This window comes from Lipotes vexillifer, unplaced genomic scaffold (assembly GCF_000442215.2).
Source record: "Lipotes vexillifer unplaced genomic scaffold, Lipotes_vexillifer_v1.1 scaffold116, whole genome shotgun sequence".
NCBI lineage: Eukaryota > Metazoa > Chordata > Mammalia > Artiodactyla > Lipotidae > Lipotes > Lipotes vexillifer.
The window spans coordinates 999331-1015580 of record NW_006786698.1 but is presented as its reverse complement, the minus strand read 5'-3'; the positions used below and the strand labels follow the sequence as shown (position 1 = coordinate 1015580).

The 16250-nt window shown below is 36.9% G+C and overlaps 1 protein-coding gene across 1 annotated transcript in view; it reads left to right on the top strand.

The window, feature by feature from the left end:
* Positions 1 to 16250, top strand: part of FAM3C (FAM3 metabolism regulating signaling molecule C) — a 46308-nt gene that overhangs the window by 11997 nt on the left and 18061 nt on the right. Inside the window, exons 2-5 of the mRNA XM_007459336.1 lie at positions 1485 to 1539; positions 5427 to 5531; positions 12792 to 12821; positions 13594 to 13717. Coding sequence (XP_007459398.1) covers positions 1527 to 1539; positions 5427 to 5531; positions 12792 to 12821; positions 13594 to 13717 — 272 coding nt within the window. The 5' untranslated portion in view covers positions 1485 to 1526. The remainder of the gene's footprint in view (positions 1 to 1484; positions 1540 to 5426; positions 5532 to 12791; positions 12822 to 13593; positions 13718 to 16250) is intronic.

Here is a 16250-nt window from a genome sequence, read left to right as displayed (position 1 = left end):
TGATGTTATTTTGGAGTGTTAGCTGGGAGGAAAGGCGTATATGTGTGTTTTGAACATAATATTCAATCTTGCTGGAAGTCAAAAGAGGATTTATAGCTCGTTAGGGTTTTCATTTGAGAAGCCAAGATTTTTTTTTTTTTTTCTGCTTTTATGTGGTAACTTGTGGATACTTCAGTATCTCTTGTTTCCTTGTAGCGTTTTCCTGGCCTGTGGCTAAGTAACAGTGACTTTTCCTATTATGTGGAAGGTGTTCAGATAACTAACAAAGGAAATCAATAATGCTCAGTTCAGTACTAGTATAAATATAAATGTTGATATTTTCTTCAGGGTAGATTGAGCAGAAGGAAGGGAGTTCCCGTAAGAACATTGGTCCTTTTAGATGCTCACCACCTCCACCCCCGATAATTCCTTTTTGGTGAATAAGAAAACTGGATGTCTCACTCCCTTTCAGTGTCCTTCAGGAGTCTGCCATTGTTTCTATTTGAATCATTCTGTGCATTACTAGATCAGACATCAACATTGAAACATCAGTACTAAAATGCAGTCTAAAATAAAGAAATATATATTCTTGATTGATGCAATTCATTAATCGAAATTTTCTTTTGAATATCTTTCCTGTACAGTAGATTGAGTAGACTGTGGGAGCTGTCTAGCTGAACTTAAGCATGAATTTCCTATCAAACTCGTATACTTGCTTTCCCATTTTCTTTTTAAAATTTCACCTATCTTGAGTTATTTCTTAGGGGGGAGCAGACAAACATATATGCAGATTTTTTTTTCCAGTATCTACTTCTTGTTATTATTAGAATAATATCAGATTACAGTTTCTTCATTTGATGTATAACATACACTGTCAATAATGATGATTGCTGGAATATTTTAAATTGCAGTTCTATAGGTCTGAGTATGTTCTTTCACAAACTTAAATTGAAAACATGAAGAGGAAGAGGACCCCTGGTATTAAGATAAGGTGCCTTTCCTGTAAGTGCTTATCATAGTGACACCTGAATTGTGTCATAGGAGTGAGCCCTAGAGCAGGAGCCAGCAGACCTAAATCCTCACCCCATTTCTGCAGGTAATTTGTTCCCTGACTAGATAAGCAGCTTAACCTCTTTGGACCTCAGCTGAAAACTGCTGGTTTGGAACTAAATATCAAAAGTTTGTTACAGATGCATAATCACTGAGAACAGTAAGGCATCATTCTGTCCATGCTTGATAACAAGTTTTCCCTCCATCCTTCAGTTAGGGAGAGGGAGATAGAGCAGTTTTAGGCACAACCTCCTCTCCGGAGCTTTCATGGCCCAGTGGAAGGAGACAGGCCCAGTGCTAAGAGCTTTTTCATTAAATGTTAATATTGGTAGAATACCTAGAAATGTCATGACATTTACTTAATTAGTTTAATATATACACTCCAAATCAAACTCAATCTAGGGAGGAATGCTCATTCTAGACGTAATGATGTTTGCCTTTTCTTTTGATTTTAGGAGCTTATTTAATGAAAAGTGCCATAGACTGAAAAACCAAACATGAGGGTAGCAGGTAAGATACTTAATTCAGTAGAAATAATTTTGCTTTTTGTATAACCTGTTTGTTTAGTAATGACTGAATGAGAGGGTAAATAATCATTTTCTATGTTGAGTGTGACTGAATATAACAAACTAAATCATTATTTAGCCTTTTTACTTTTTTAGGTAGTTGGCAAATCATAAATTGGACGTTTAGTGGGTTCTACATAAGTTTTTTGGGGACACTTCTGTTGAAATTATTTATGCTAAATATTTTAAGTTATGGTTTTTAATGTTTACGTCCTTATACATTAAGCTTGTTTGCCTAATATAAAAATATAAATATATATGTATAATGTTCATATAAAGAACGATTTTGACAACTTAGGGAGGCTGATTTTTATTTTTGCTAAGTTGTAGCTTGTTGAGAAAAATGAATTGTGAACTTTAAAAGCTTAAATCTTTCCTATGTGTGTACATAAATTGAAACTAGTGTACGTGAAGAATTCAGAAAAATGTGTTTTGCGTAAATGACTGTTGTATTTGCTAGGTCAGGTTTAGCCTGCATAAGTGAGGTTATGTGTAAGGACATCTGTTCCTTAGGCAGCATACTGAGGAAATTTAAAAATACCATTTGGTGTTCATAGTATTAAGGTAGCTACCTTTATCAAAAGACAGATCCATAAATAACGGGAGAGGCTGAGACCTCTTCCTAACTATAGTGAAAACAAGTGTGATCCCTCCACCCTGCCCCTGTAGCACAGCCGCTGTGTAGAAGAAATGCACACTTTACATAGAAATTTCTGCTAAGTAGTGTGTGTCCATCATAGGTGACAGCTTGTCATTTCTCAAAATCAAGATAGTCATTCTTTTAATTATCATCTCACCAGGAAAAAAAATATTCTTATGGGAGTGTCTCTAAAGGTATGGTTCTAAAAGTATGTTACTTATTTAAGCATGGTGATTTGAAATAAAGCAAGTTTCTCTTTCTCATGTAATTCTACATTCATTCTAGTTGAAATTAACTTTGTCATCTAATCCATTTCTCTGATTTTGACTATTAATCCCAAGGTTAATTGATGAGTAATTATTTACTGAGTGCTGATGTTATATTTGACACTGTTCTTAGTATAGGTCTCAAGGGGACTACCTTTAATGAAGGAGTAAGGAAGATTAGCTATTAGTTTATTGATTGTAGACTAATCTCTTCTAATTAAAAAAAATCCTGGTTGCTTTGAAATATCCTATAGCCATTATTCTTACAGTGATGCATTAATATCTCAAGTTTATGCTTTTTGGTTTGTGAAAAATAGGGACACACTCAGATTAGTACAGTCCATGGCTGGAAGTAGGAGGGAATCTCATGGGTGGAATGGGAACTGTGATGTGCTGTGGGTAAGCCCCTCCCAGTCCAGAAGTGGATGGTGACAGCTCTGGAGGAGCCCCTCTGCAACAGGAGGTCCAGAACTCTACCGTTATGGAGGCTCTGCTGGTCTTCACCCGCCTGCCCCTCTCAGGGACCTTCTGCTTGTTCTATCACCAGTTAGTTTCTCCGCCTCTAAATTCTCTGTCTCTTAGAGCTTTTGTTTCCTCCTACTTCCTTTGATGGTTTCTTATTCTTCAATAGGTCTTGGTTTAAAACTAAATTCTGCCACTAACTAGTTATGTGACCTTAGGCAAGTGATCTAAATTTTTGACCTTGTTTTCCTTATTTGTAAAATGAAAAGAGTATCTTGAAAGGCTGTGCAACTGAAGTTGTGCTAATGAGGCACTTAGATCTGTAGTAGGCACTCACTAAATGGTGTGTGTATATTTTATATACATGTATGTATATGTAAATATGATGTATATTGTTTAGTGTAGGCTTAGGTTTAGCTTGGTATTGAATTTAATCCAGAACTTTTGTGTATTATAAACTTGGTGTCTTAATCCCTATAATATTTCAGTCTTGAACAATGAAGGTTTGGTACATCTGCTTTAAGGGACAGGGAAAGATTATTTGCACACGCCCATGATTGCTAGAAAATGAGATGTTAAGACTGTCATGTGACGTATAATCTTCCAGCCCTTGGTCTTAAATGATCCAGAAGGAATATGCCACCTGTTAACCTTTGGCAAACACTTGTTTAGAGTGTTACTGTGTATCAATACAAGGCACTCTACTAGATCCTGTGGGGGAAGAGTTCAAAGCCTAATGGAATTTTACTCGCTTACGTGCTGAAAATGTAGATGACTTGTAGTCACTCTTTTTATTCAAACAGAAAGTCACAAAAATTATAATCATCCTCATCAGTTCACTCAGTCCCATGTAATTAATATTTTTTTATCTTGATCTTTTGTTAGCACTTTTATGAATTCATCAGTTTTCCATTAGAGTTCTGAAAATGCTTATTCATTCAGTTCAGCAGTATAGTCAGTTACCAGAAACCTGTACTTGTCAGAGTCTTTTTCATGAAAACAGGAAGCAGTTTTGGAAGGGGGAGAAGGAAGAAAACAGGAGGGGGATGGGAATTGATTGGTTTAGTAGTTAGGCTTCCTCCTTGCCATCTCATTTCTGTATTTAGAGAGCATTTCTAAATAAAAATGAGTAGCTCTGAGAATCTCCTGCTTCTCAGCATCGTCAGCCCTTCTGAGCATCATCAGTTCATTCATTTCCCGTCCCTGTAAGGATACAGTCCCAGTCTCTACATTTATGAAGTTAGTATGAACACAGTTCTTTTTTACTCTTCCTTATCCGGTGAGTTGAGTTTTGGTAGTTTCCCTGAAGAATGTGGTAATTTGATGGTAGTAGAGAACCTTACAAAGCACTGGGCTCTGTCAGGATCCCTGGATTCCTGTCCTTGTGCTGCCGCTAAGATATCTGTAATCTTGGGCAGTTGCCTCACTTGTGGGCTTTTGTTTCCTTAAGTAAGGATAGTGAAATGACTGCTGATCTTTTAGATCAATATAAATTAAACTTTTGGTGAGAGAGGGGAATGGAGATTATATAGGCAAATATTAATATTGTTTCTGAATAGCCTAATGAGATGGCTCTGAAATTCTAAGAGTAAGAAGATGATGCTTCTTTCCTGTCATTTTTCATGTCCTTTCATATCTTGTACTTTTTCTTTCCTAGATTTGCTTAGCTGTGGAGAAGAAAGACAAGTGATGATTCACATTAAGCAGTTAATTAGTTAGTAGCAGTGCTAATTATTTGTAAGGCACTCAGAAATAATTAAACATATAAAGGTACGGAAGACTAAGAGTCTGTTCACAGAGCTTACCATGTAACCGTGTTAAATGTGACAGGTGCCGAATTCAGTCCTCCAGGAGTGGGGAAGCCGTGACTTAAACTTTGGTGTTAAGTATGAGGGGAGATATTTCGTTGTTCACCATACCAGGAGCACTTGTGTGCTTCAAGAGATGTGTGGGTTGGAGAGGACAGTAAGCCTGTTACATTTCACTTGAGAACTCATTGCCGAGTGGACATCCTGGTCTGTTGCCTTAGTATCTCTGGAAGGTTCAGCGTTTTTGTATCCTCTCTGTCTTGTATTGCCCTTTATCATTGAAAAGGATTGAGAATGTGTCATCCCACGTACTTGGTGGCGGTGTTCCATTGGCCTTGATACTTTTGTGTAGTCAGCCAGAAGTTGATAGCAGGTCATTTTTTTTCCATGAGAAAACTAAGCAGATGACTCAGGCAGTCCTGTGTCTAGGTTGCTAGACAATCTAATAATTGTTTGATCAGAAAAATCAATCAAAATAGATTGTTGGAACAGTTTTTGTTGTAACTCAAGTAAAATTAAGATCCAGTAGATAAGAAGTAGATATTTGTTAGTCTTAAGAATTTTTTAAATACACTTACGTTTTTCATGGAAATGCATAACTAAAAATTCGGTGGGCTCATAAGCTCATGTTGAATTATTTCTGCCCTTTATCTAGGTGCTGCAAAGTTGGTGGTAGCTGTGGCAGTATTTTTACTGACATTCTATGTTATTTCTCAAGTATTTGAAATAAAAATGGATGCAAGTTTAGGAAATCTATTTGGTAAGTTTTATTTCTTTTTCCCTTTCTTAAATTTTATTTGTGATGAGATTGTCTTTAAATTTTTACCAGTTATCGACATTGAGTTACTCTGCTGTTCAGGCTGTCTAGAAAAGAAAATGAAATTATATTGGTAAGTGTGATTCATTGGAATATTCTAAAATGTACAATAGAAAATCTTACAATTAATTCAATATAAAGCACGAATCTTCTATTCAACATTTTGAATATATTTAATGGGGCCTATTTTATGCATGCCTACAGACATTATTCATGGCATTCTAAATGCACATGCAAGAAGATATCACACCCTATTTGAGTTGGCTGCTTAAAAACTTGGAACCAAATCTAACCCTCAGTTAGCAAGTGATTAGGAGTCATGATAATGCATTTTAAATACCAGCCATAGAAATCCATCTCGCTTTCCTACCCTTATTTTCCTTCTGCACCATTTTTCCTTTTAGCAATTTATTTGATGCTATGTTGTAAATGTACCACTACAAGCTGCCTTAATTCAGTTTTAAACAAAATCTTTAAGTTGATAAAATAAGTTAACATTTGAAGTGTTTGAATAAGCTTTGGCTGAGCACTGTTTAAAGTATTAAAAAATAACTCATGAGAGGTCAGACTCTGAAACCTAGAAACAGTATTTTGACCTAGTAGGCAGAAATCGAATGAAACAACCTTGAGATCTCTGGAATAGTTGGTGAGTTTTGCTTTCCGTAAATGAATATAAGACCGAATACATTCCCTCTCACATCTAGTTTCAAGACTCCCTTAAACCAGTGTTTCTCAAACTTCGATGTCAAAGGAATCTCTAGGGAATCTTGATAAATGCAGATTCTGATTCAGTGTCTGGGATGGGGCCTGAGAGTCTGCATTTCTAACAAGATCCCAGGTGATGCTGATTTCCCATCCATGGACCATATACTAGGTATCAGGCTTTGGACAGTTCTGGCATGTAGTCCTCAAGTTTCTGTATATTTTCATTTCTGTACATTTTCAGGTGACTTTTCTTACAATGACTACTTAAAAGTACTTCCTTGTATTGCACTGAATTCTGCCTTTTATTCTCCCAAGTAATTTCAACCCACCGATCTTGCTTCTACCTGCTGGAGCTCCCTTCCACATTCATGGTCTCTTAAATAGTTGAGTTGTGGCTATTCTCCTCCATGCCATCTTTTTATAAGTGTTCATCTTACCAAGTTATAAAGTCCTCCCTTTGAGCCATTCTTCTTAATGCACTGTTTATTTTCCTCCTGTCAGTTTTTTGGCGCCCATCTTAAAATGAAGTATCCAGGACCGAGCGTAGAATAGCTGTTGCAAAGTGTAGTGAGAATTGTCTTGACTTCTCCTGGGCTGTGTGCGTCTGTTACTGCAAAGGGCCAGCCTGGGGTCCTGTGAGAGCACAGCTGGTTTCCGTTGAAGGATGGGGCACAAAAACATGGAAGACCTTGAGGACTTGTTCAGTGTTGCTGTGGAAACAGTGTGCTGTAGCTAATTCTTCTAAGCAAGGTTGATGGTAAGGGAGACAACTGTGGGGATGGTAGCTTGAGGCAGAAGTAAGTTGAACATGTTTTTCTTTTTTGAAGTAATAGAGAGGTTTTCACTTCTCTATAGGCCTCGGGCAAAGAGTCAGTGAATTACAAATCAATGGGAAGAGATTAAACAGAGAGAAAAGGACGATCCTGGAGAGAAGGGGGCCACGGGACCATTGGTACAAATGAAAAATTACTTTGGGAAAAGGCCCACTGTTTTCAGAGAGAAGAGGCTGGGTGTGGCCATAGTGTTTCCCTGGTTTGGATCTTCATCTCTAGTCTGGATGGTTTATTTGGACATTGCAGGGATGTTCTTGGGTCTATTTCTTATCTTTAATGTCTGCCTATGTCACCACTGCCAGAGCAATTCTCTTAAAACTCTTGAACCTTTAGTATTTCAGTGGAGAGTAAAATCTGAACTCCCTGCTAGGATGGCACTCAGTCCCCAGCCTGCCTCTGCCTTCCCCACCCATACTCCCCCACCCTTCCTGCCCCACCCTTCCTGCCCTCCCCCTCCCCCCCCGCCCCCCGCTGGCTGTGCCCACGTGCACGTGATCTACAGGCACAAACCCTGTCCTGTCCTTTCCTACCTCAGCCTTCGTTCATGCTTCCTCACCCCACGCATCTTTCTCATCTCCCCTTCATCTGTTAATCCTTCTCATTTTTCAGAACTACATAAATGCCCCTTCTTGGGAGAAATTGTATTTCAGTCTCCCTCTTTTCCCTGTTAGAATGTTTCTCCTTTTTCTGAACTGTCCATTATAATGCATAGTACTTATATCTCAATTTGGCCTGATTTTATTCTGCCTTATGTTATAGAATTTCTTTTATTCCTTTTCATGTATTCAGCCTCCCTTACTGGAGAATGAATGTTGAGAGCAGTAATATCTTAGTGACTCACCTAGCATCTAGTGCTGGGTCCTGTACATAGTAAATGCTGATTGAATGGAAAATGGATATAGGTAATTGAGGATTAGGATTTTTACATGGGGAGGAGGAGTATTTCCAAAATGGGATTCATTTAAAGCTGTATTAGTTGACAAGCCACTGGTCATCAGCTATGAACAAACACTGAGCTACTTTAACTAGGATAGTTGTCTTTCTTAATTTTGATTTTTCCTAATGTTATGAACATGCAAATTTTTATTGTATATTTTTTAGCTATTTAGTCATTCTTAGGGCAGATGGTTTATTTTGTTGTCATAACTGAAGTTAGGACAACTGAAGTTATGTTTTGTATCCACAAAACCTTATTGGATTCCAATCTATTGAATTGGTGAAAATTTAATTTGTGTGGTTATTTTTAATTCTTATTTCAGAATAATTCAGCAAAGATGGAGATATGGTTGTGTTTGCCATTTACTTAGCATCTAACTTAAGTTTAACTCAACATTGAGATTGTTTCTATAATCAGTATCTTAGAGGGACCCATGAGATTAACTGTAGTTCTTTTGGTGGTGAACTTTTCCCATTTTTCAACTTGTTGATATAATAACTTGATAGTTTATGTAAATTTACATTCAAGTTGATTATATAGTACTGTTTTAGAAAAATAAAACATTTCTAGAAAGGAAGAATGAAAAATTTTGCCTGCAATTAGTAGTTGAAATAACCAAAATAGATTCTGATTTTTTTAAACAATTTTTAACAAAACTTTTAATTTTAAGATAATTGTGGATTCACATGCATTTGTAAGAGATAATATGGAGAGATCCTACATACCCTTTACTCAGTTTCTCATTGGTAACGTCTTATAAAGCTACTTACAGTGTAGTGTCACGCTAGGACATCAACATGGGTACAATCTACCAGTCTTAGTTATGATTGTGGTTTAACATAGTGTTAGTTTTCAGTATGGATACTTAACAGCTAGTAAATGTACTGAAAACAGTCCAAAATATTTTTGCAGTAAGTACTTAACATTCTCTTTAGTCGATTTATTTTTACCTTTCAGATTTAAACCACTGAAATAGTATATACATATAAATTATTTGAGACATTATTAAAAACTAAAGTACAAAGTAGTTCTATTGGATTTCTTTAGCCTGACTTGTTGAAAGACATTCACTGATAAAACCAAATGTTTATTACCATTTCTTGAAGTGAAAAGCTGAATATATTGAAAGACATTAAGAATTAAAGCTATCAAGGTAGTTCGAGAAATGAAAGTTGCAGAAAAAGAGGGATTTTTGTGTTTGTGTGTTGTGCCCAAACTCTACATGTGGAAAACATCCCGTTTTATTTATGAAAATTTACCTTTTTGGCCTCCAGGTGCTAAAATTCTCAGAACCGCAGGCCAAATAGAGGGCTTTTGCTTGTGATGCATATTGGATAAAATTTGTTTTAATCTGAAAAGTTTTTCACAAGAGGCTTTTTTTTTTCCTTTGAGCATCTTCTCCCCTTACTCTTACACAAATTAAATGGAGGTGATGTTATTTCTCAAAAGTCTGATGATTAAGAAACATTTACCCCAAATTTTATCCCAGTAAAGTTTTTTAAATTGAGTTGCATTGATTTATTATTTATTTATTAATACCTCTTAAGTTTTCCAATCAAACCCATTTGACCATTTTAGAAGCTCATCCCTGGTTTTCCTTCTGTCTCCTTTTCCTCAGCCACACTCTTCCTCTGAGTGTTAGTTGATGATTAATGTCTCTAAGATTTCTCTCCTCAGCCCTCTCCTCATTTTAAATCCTCCCTTTGTGTGGCCTCATCATTTGCCAGTGTTCCAGTTTATATCTTCATCCCAGGTCTCATTTACAGCTGTGGCCTCTAGACTTCTGCCTAGGTCTTCTCCAAGTGTCTTAAAATTAACAGGTCCACAGAGAGCTCAGCACCCATCTCACACCCTATCTCCTCACTAGACAACAAACATATTGAGTGAGAGACAGTGTTTTTGTTCTTTGGCTCATGTAAATGGATAAATGAATACTTCTAAAGGCAAATGTCTGAGTGGTAAACTTGATTCCTCCCTTTCCATCACCCCTCCATCTGGTCTGTTCCACAGCCTTAGTTGTTCTGAGCCTGTCTACTTCTTTCAAACCCACAGTCACTGCTTTTGTTCAGGTTGCTACCCTTTTTTACCTGGATTACCTTAGCAGCGTCCTTGTCCTTGTGGACTCCTTGTCTCGAGTCTTGAGTCCTCTGCAGTCTGTTCTCCACTCTGCAGTCAGAAGGATGGTTCTGAAAGCTCCCTATCCTGCTTCCTGCTCCTGGCAGGACTAGTGGTTTTTATACCTGTGATCATTAGACCTCAGACAGTCCCATTTTGGGGGGGGGGGTGTGAACATAAGTCTGGATGCTAGAATGAAATATGGCTTTGAAAACTGGCTTTGCCGATTACTAATTATGCATAGAACAAATCCAGTTGCTAAACCTATCTGTTCTCAGTTTCTTTCTCTTTAAAACAGAGGTGATGGGCAAATCAACAATACATGCAAACGTACTTGATAGAGTGCCCCACATATGTGAATGAGCTGTTATATTACCCCTGTTTTGATCCCACTGTCTTCCCCATATCTGGCTATCATAAGTTGGGTATGCCAGCATTCCTGATTTGAACAATGTTCCTCTGTAAGCATCTTAATATCTGAGCCTGATGATACATGTTTGCTTAGGTCTAAGTGAAATTGAGACTTTCTTTATTTTTTTTAAAATTAATTAATTAATTTATTTATTCATTTATTTTTGGCTGCATTGGGTCTTCATTGCTAGTCGCACGCGGGCTTTCTCTAGTTGCGGAGAGCAGGGGCTACTCTTCGTTGCGGTGCGCGGGCTTCTCATTGTGGCGGCTTCTCTTGTTGCGGAGCACGGGCTCTAGACATGCAGGCTTCAGTAGTTGTGGCGCACGGTCTTAGTTGCTCGCAGCATGTGGGATCTTCCAAGACCAGGGCTCAAACCCGTGTCCCCTGCATTGGCAGGCGGATTCTTAACCACTGCGCCACCAGGGAAGTCTCAAGGCTTAATAGTCTACATGCTGCTAATCACTGGTTGCTAGTCACTCTCTGGCTTTCATTTTCTCATTTACGAAAGTGAGAGCATTGGACCGAACGGTCTCTAGAATTATTTTTCCCTTTTGTGACATCATTAAGGAAAAATGATATAATTAAGAAAATTGAAAGAATGAGCCCCAGCACCCTAATTTACTAATTGATCATTTTTTGTTTCCTTCAAGTCTTTGTCCTTATCCGTGAATATATTTAGTACTCACAGATAAAGTTTGTTTTTTGCTCTATTCCATGCATTAAACTTTTCCCATGTGACTGCATTGCATTTGTGACTTCAACGGTGCATAATATTCTGAGTGTTCTGTAGAGTTAATGACCTTCATTTACTTAGTCGTTTTCCTGTTTTTAAACATTTACATCTTATTTTCAGCTTTAACATTCTGTTCTCCAGTTTCAGTACTGGTTTTACAGGAAATTCGCAGTTATCTAAAATAGTACAGAACTAAAAACTAAGTGACTATTTATAGTCAAACAGCTGGCAAACATTTATGACACTGCATGCTTATTAGCTAAATCAGGAAATGGCTATCCACAATACTATTGACGATCTGAATTGTAATCTCCTGGGCTGGAATCAGATGTTTGTGCTTTTAAAAAACTCTAAGTGTAGATGTCCAGGTTGACATCTACTGCATTCGGGTTAAGATTGGATCAGAAAATTCTGGCTTCCTTGAACTGATAAATGATAAAACTCTTAGTAATGACCTTTTTTTATTATTATTATATCTGATACATTTCTATTTTAGGGAAATTAAAGCTTCCTAACCACCACTATCCCTCTTGTGTGCTTCCCACTCCCCAAATCTCTTAGCCTAACCTCTGAGATAGACAGGACTTTATATGCATATGTACACTACACCATACAGCAGCAGCAACTTTTAAACACCCTAATAGTCACCAAGTATATATTTAAACTCATTTAAAGGAAAGTTTGAAATACTGTATGATATCACTTATATATGGAATCTAAAAAGAACAAACTCAGAGAAACAGAAAAGAATGCTGGTTACCAGGTGTTGGGAGGGGGCGGAGCTAATGAGACATTGCTCAAAGGGTACAAACTCCCAGTTATAAGATTAACAAGTTTGGGGATTGAATGTACAACATGGTGATTATAAGCTAATAATACTGTCATATACTTGAATGTTGCTAAAAGAGTAGATCTTTAAATGTTCTCACCACAGAAAGGAAGTGGTAAGTATGTAATGGGATAGAGGTGCTAGCTACTATTATTGGGGTGTAGTATTATACCACTATATGTACCGGTATCATGGTAATCATTTTGCAGTTTTTAAATGTATCATATCAAAGTGTTGTGCGCCTATACTTACACAATTTTATGTGTCAACTGTATCTCGAGAAAGCTGGAAAAAAATAAAAAATGAATTAAAAAAAGTTAAGCTTGTAGAGTAACTTTCTGATTGGGATTTAAATTTATAATAACTAAAACTAAACATAAAATGTAAAGGTAAAAACAAAGTACTCTATCAATAACAAAATAATACCCTCCATAATTCCTCTACATAATTGTTTGTAGTGAATTATGTAGCCTAAAGTTACTTTCTCACTTTTTCTCTAAAGTGATATTCATGTTTTATGTATTGTATACTAAGCAATAATTCAAACACATTTTTATAGGCCTATTAGCTCCACACATGTTTAAAAGTGATACTTGCCAATAGCTTTATTCTTTCTAACGATAACTTTCTTTTCCTTAGCAAGGTCAGCATTGGACGCAGTTGCACGTTGTAAGTATTTCATCTCAATATTTTGCAGATGGTTTATTCTTTTTCTCTCAGGCATATGAGAACATATATTCAAACAATGGATATAGTTCAATGTGAGCAAAACTGATTTTAGAAATTATTAAGTTTTAAGGAAGCTATTTGATTGGACAGCTCAATATTTTGGGTATGTATTTATAATGGATATTTTGTTCCATTCGTGTTTTTTAGCTTCAGTATTATAAGTACAGAAAGTGTGTAAAAGAATTCCTAGTTAGGGGATATATGTATATGTTTAGCTGATTCACTTTGTTATAAAGCAGAAACTGATACACCATTGTAAGCAATTATACTCCAATAAAGATGTTAAAAAAAAAAAGAATTCCTAGTTAGAACTAGTATGTGAGCAGATATTCAGTGATGCATCAGGCTTTTTACTGTCCATTTATTTTGCATATATGGACTGGAAATACAAAGTAACAATTCCAGACCTCCCCCATCCTGGTTTTTTTAAATAAGCTTAAAAATAATTAGATAAAATATATTTACCCTCATGAAGATCATGTTACTTGTTCCATTTATGTCAATTGTTAGCTTGTTTCCTAGGAGGTTCCGTTTTGTTTTGTTTTGAACTTCTTTGAAACTCTCAGGAAAAAAAAAAACACTAGCATGTAGTTTAAGATATGTGTATCTTGGTGTTTTGCATAATGCCCGTTGTGGTTTGAGATATGAAACAAACTAAATACAGAGTCTGTTAACATTGTTTTCTTAAAATAAATTTTTTTTCTCTCCAAAGCTACAAAACCTCCCAGATATAAATGTGGGATCTCAAAAGCTTGCCCTGAGAAGCATTTTGCTTTTAAAATGGCAAGTGGAGCAGCTAATGTGGTAGGACCCAAAATCTGCCTGGAAGACAATGTGTAAGTATTTATCAATTTGGAAGTGTAACGTGTGCTATTAAATTTTAGCAAATTGAACTCGAGTTTAATGGATCCTTTGAAAATGTATTGGGCATGCCTTTTAGTAAATAAAAGTTATTTCCATTTCCATTATACAATTTTTCCCCACTCATTTAAGGAGTCTTAAAGTTCTTACATTCCATATTAAGAGTGACATAAGAACATAGCATTTATTCAGCTTCGTGTAAAGATGAGAGATTTCCTCTGAGTAAATTCTCTAGATCCCAGCTGGTAGTCATAGACACAAGGTGGCTATTTAATTTTGATTCTTAAGTAATAGGGGAAAAGTTAATTCATTTAAATTAATTAAAAGTTCAGCTCCTCAGTCACACCAGCCACATTTCAAGTGCTAATAGTCACGGACAGCTTGTGCCTACCCAACTGAACAGCACAGACAGAGAGCATTTCCATCGCTGCAAAGAAGTCCAAATAGGACCGTTTTTGTCAAATAGATAGCACTGCCCTAGATAATGAACACTTTATCTTACAAACCAACATCTTTCATCTTAACTGTTTGAATGCTGCTTGTTGAAGTATGAAATAACCCAGCAGTAACCTCTAGTCCACTGTGGCCCAAAACTGCTTGCCACTAAACTGAATGGTTTCCTTTATTGAGGTGCTCTACAAAGTATACTTTTTAGTTTTTTTTCAGCCTCCTACCCCAGTGTCCTTTGTCACTTGATTGTGAAGTTCCCGCCTGTGAAGTTGCAAACCTTACTTTTAGTTGGTTGCTTTTAATCTGGTCTTGCCTGAAAAATTAGGTATGTGAGTTTATTTAAGCTTCACATAAAATAATATATGTACCATTAATATGTAGAATAAAGAGTGAGGTAATTTTACAGATAGAAGGAAATGAGGCAGTTTTTCCCAGCATTTTTTGTGTCTTTTCTTTTTAATATAGAAGCGCTAACATTTTTATCCTAACCCCTTTTTCAGTTAACCATGCATAGGTTATTTAGCCTCTTAAAATAACACTTTTCTTATAAATTAAAGGCTTGAGCTAGGTGATCTTTAAGATCCCTACTCATTTCCTTTTTCCTCATGCTGATGATAATCCATTGTTAATCCATTGTCCTCTGATGTCTCGTAATAGTCTTGCTTTACTGAATTGAATTAAAAAGCACTTGGATTTTAGAAGTTAGTAGATTTTGCGTTAAATAACATCCTCCGCATTACCTTAGAGTGTTCCCATTCACCATTTTCACCTTTTTCACCTTGTTTGGCTAAAGGGGCCAGAAATTTCATTCTGATTAATAAGCAGAAGTTTTCTTAGAATGCCCAGCCCATGGTAGATTGTCTTTAGACACCTCTGCCCCCTTGAAGCATGGAAGTTTTAATGCAAAGAAGAGATCACACTCTAATGAAGACTAGCAGGTTCTCTATTCACAGATTAGAACAGGTTAAAAAGAAGAGAGAAGCATGTGTATGTGTATGTAGGCAGTGTAATCTGGTAAAATAAGTACGGGCTCAGAGCCAGAGAATTGGTTCTAGCATAGTGGGCATGTCACGTAGAAATTGTATTTCAATTCGTTTAACCGTAAAATTGAGACAGGCTACCTATCCATCCTCTTTTCAGGAATCATTCTGCCATTCCCATGAGAGGCTAAATAATTGATGGGATTTTACAGTTTTGCCTCGGGCCCTGAAATCTAGTCCTTGAGGAAGGACTGAATAATTGGCCAGGGATCCCTAGTGGAGAAATAGGGACAATTCACAGTCTAGTACCTTTTCCAGTATATTCTATTTCTGTATTGAAAGTTTTCCAGGGAATTCCCTGGTGGTCCAATGGTTAGGATGCTGCGCTTCCACTGGCAGGGGGTGCAGCTTTGATCTCTGGTCGGGAAACTAAGGTCCCGCATGCTGCGTGGCCAAAAGAAAAAGAAAAAGAAAAACAATAATAAAAGCAGATTGATACATGGCATATTCATTTGTAGTCAATGGGTACTTTGAGACATTAAATAGCATGTTTCCAGAAAGTTTTTCCAACAAAAAATGTTAAAGAAAGAGTCTAAGTTTTCTTAGCGTCATTCATTCCATTCACTTACTCAACAAATATTTGCTGAGCACAGTCCCTGCTTTCTTGGAGCATACAGTCTAGCAGGGAGATGGATATTTAAGAAGTAAATGCAAATAAATAATTAGAAATTGTGGCACACGCTGCACAGAGCAGCAAGGTGTGAAGAATACTTACGGGGGCAAGTGAGGTGAGGTCGAGGTGTCCAACTTTAGATTGAGTGGGTCAAGGAATAATTTCTCTAAGACAGTGATGTTTAGTCTGAGAACTAAAGGATAAGAAGGAAGACAGCCAGGTGAAGAGTGGGGGAAGACCATTCTAGACAGAAGGAAGAGCATGCTTGAAGGCCCTAAGATGGGACAGAGCTGGAGAGAAGTAAGGGCTAGGCGAGTGGAACTTACAGGCCATGCAGGGGAAGAGATGAGATCTTTTTCTGAGTGTGCTGAGAGGTTGCTGAAGGTTTTCAAACTCTGGCATGTC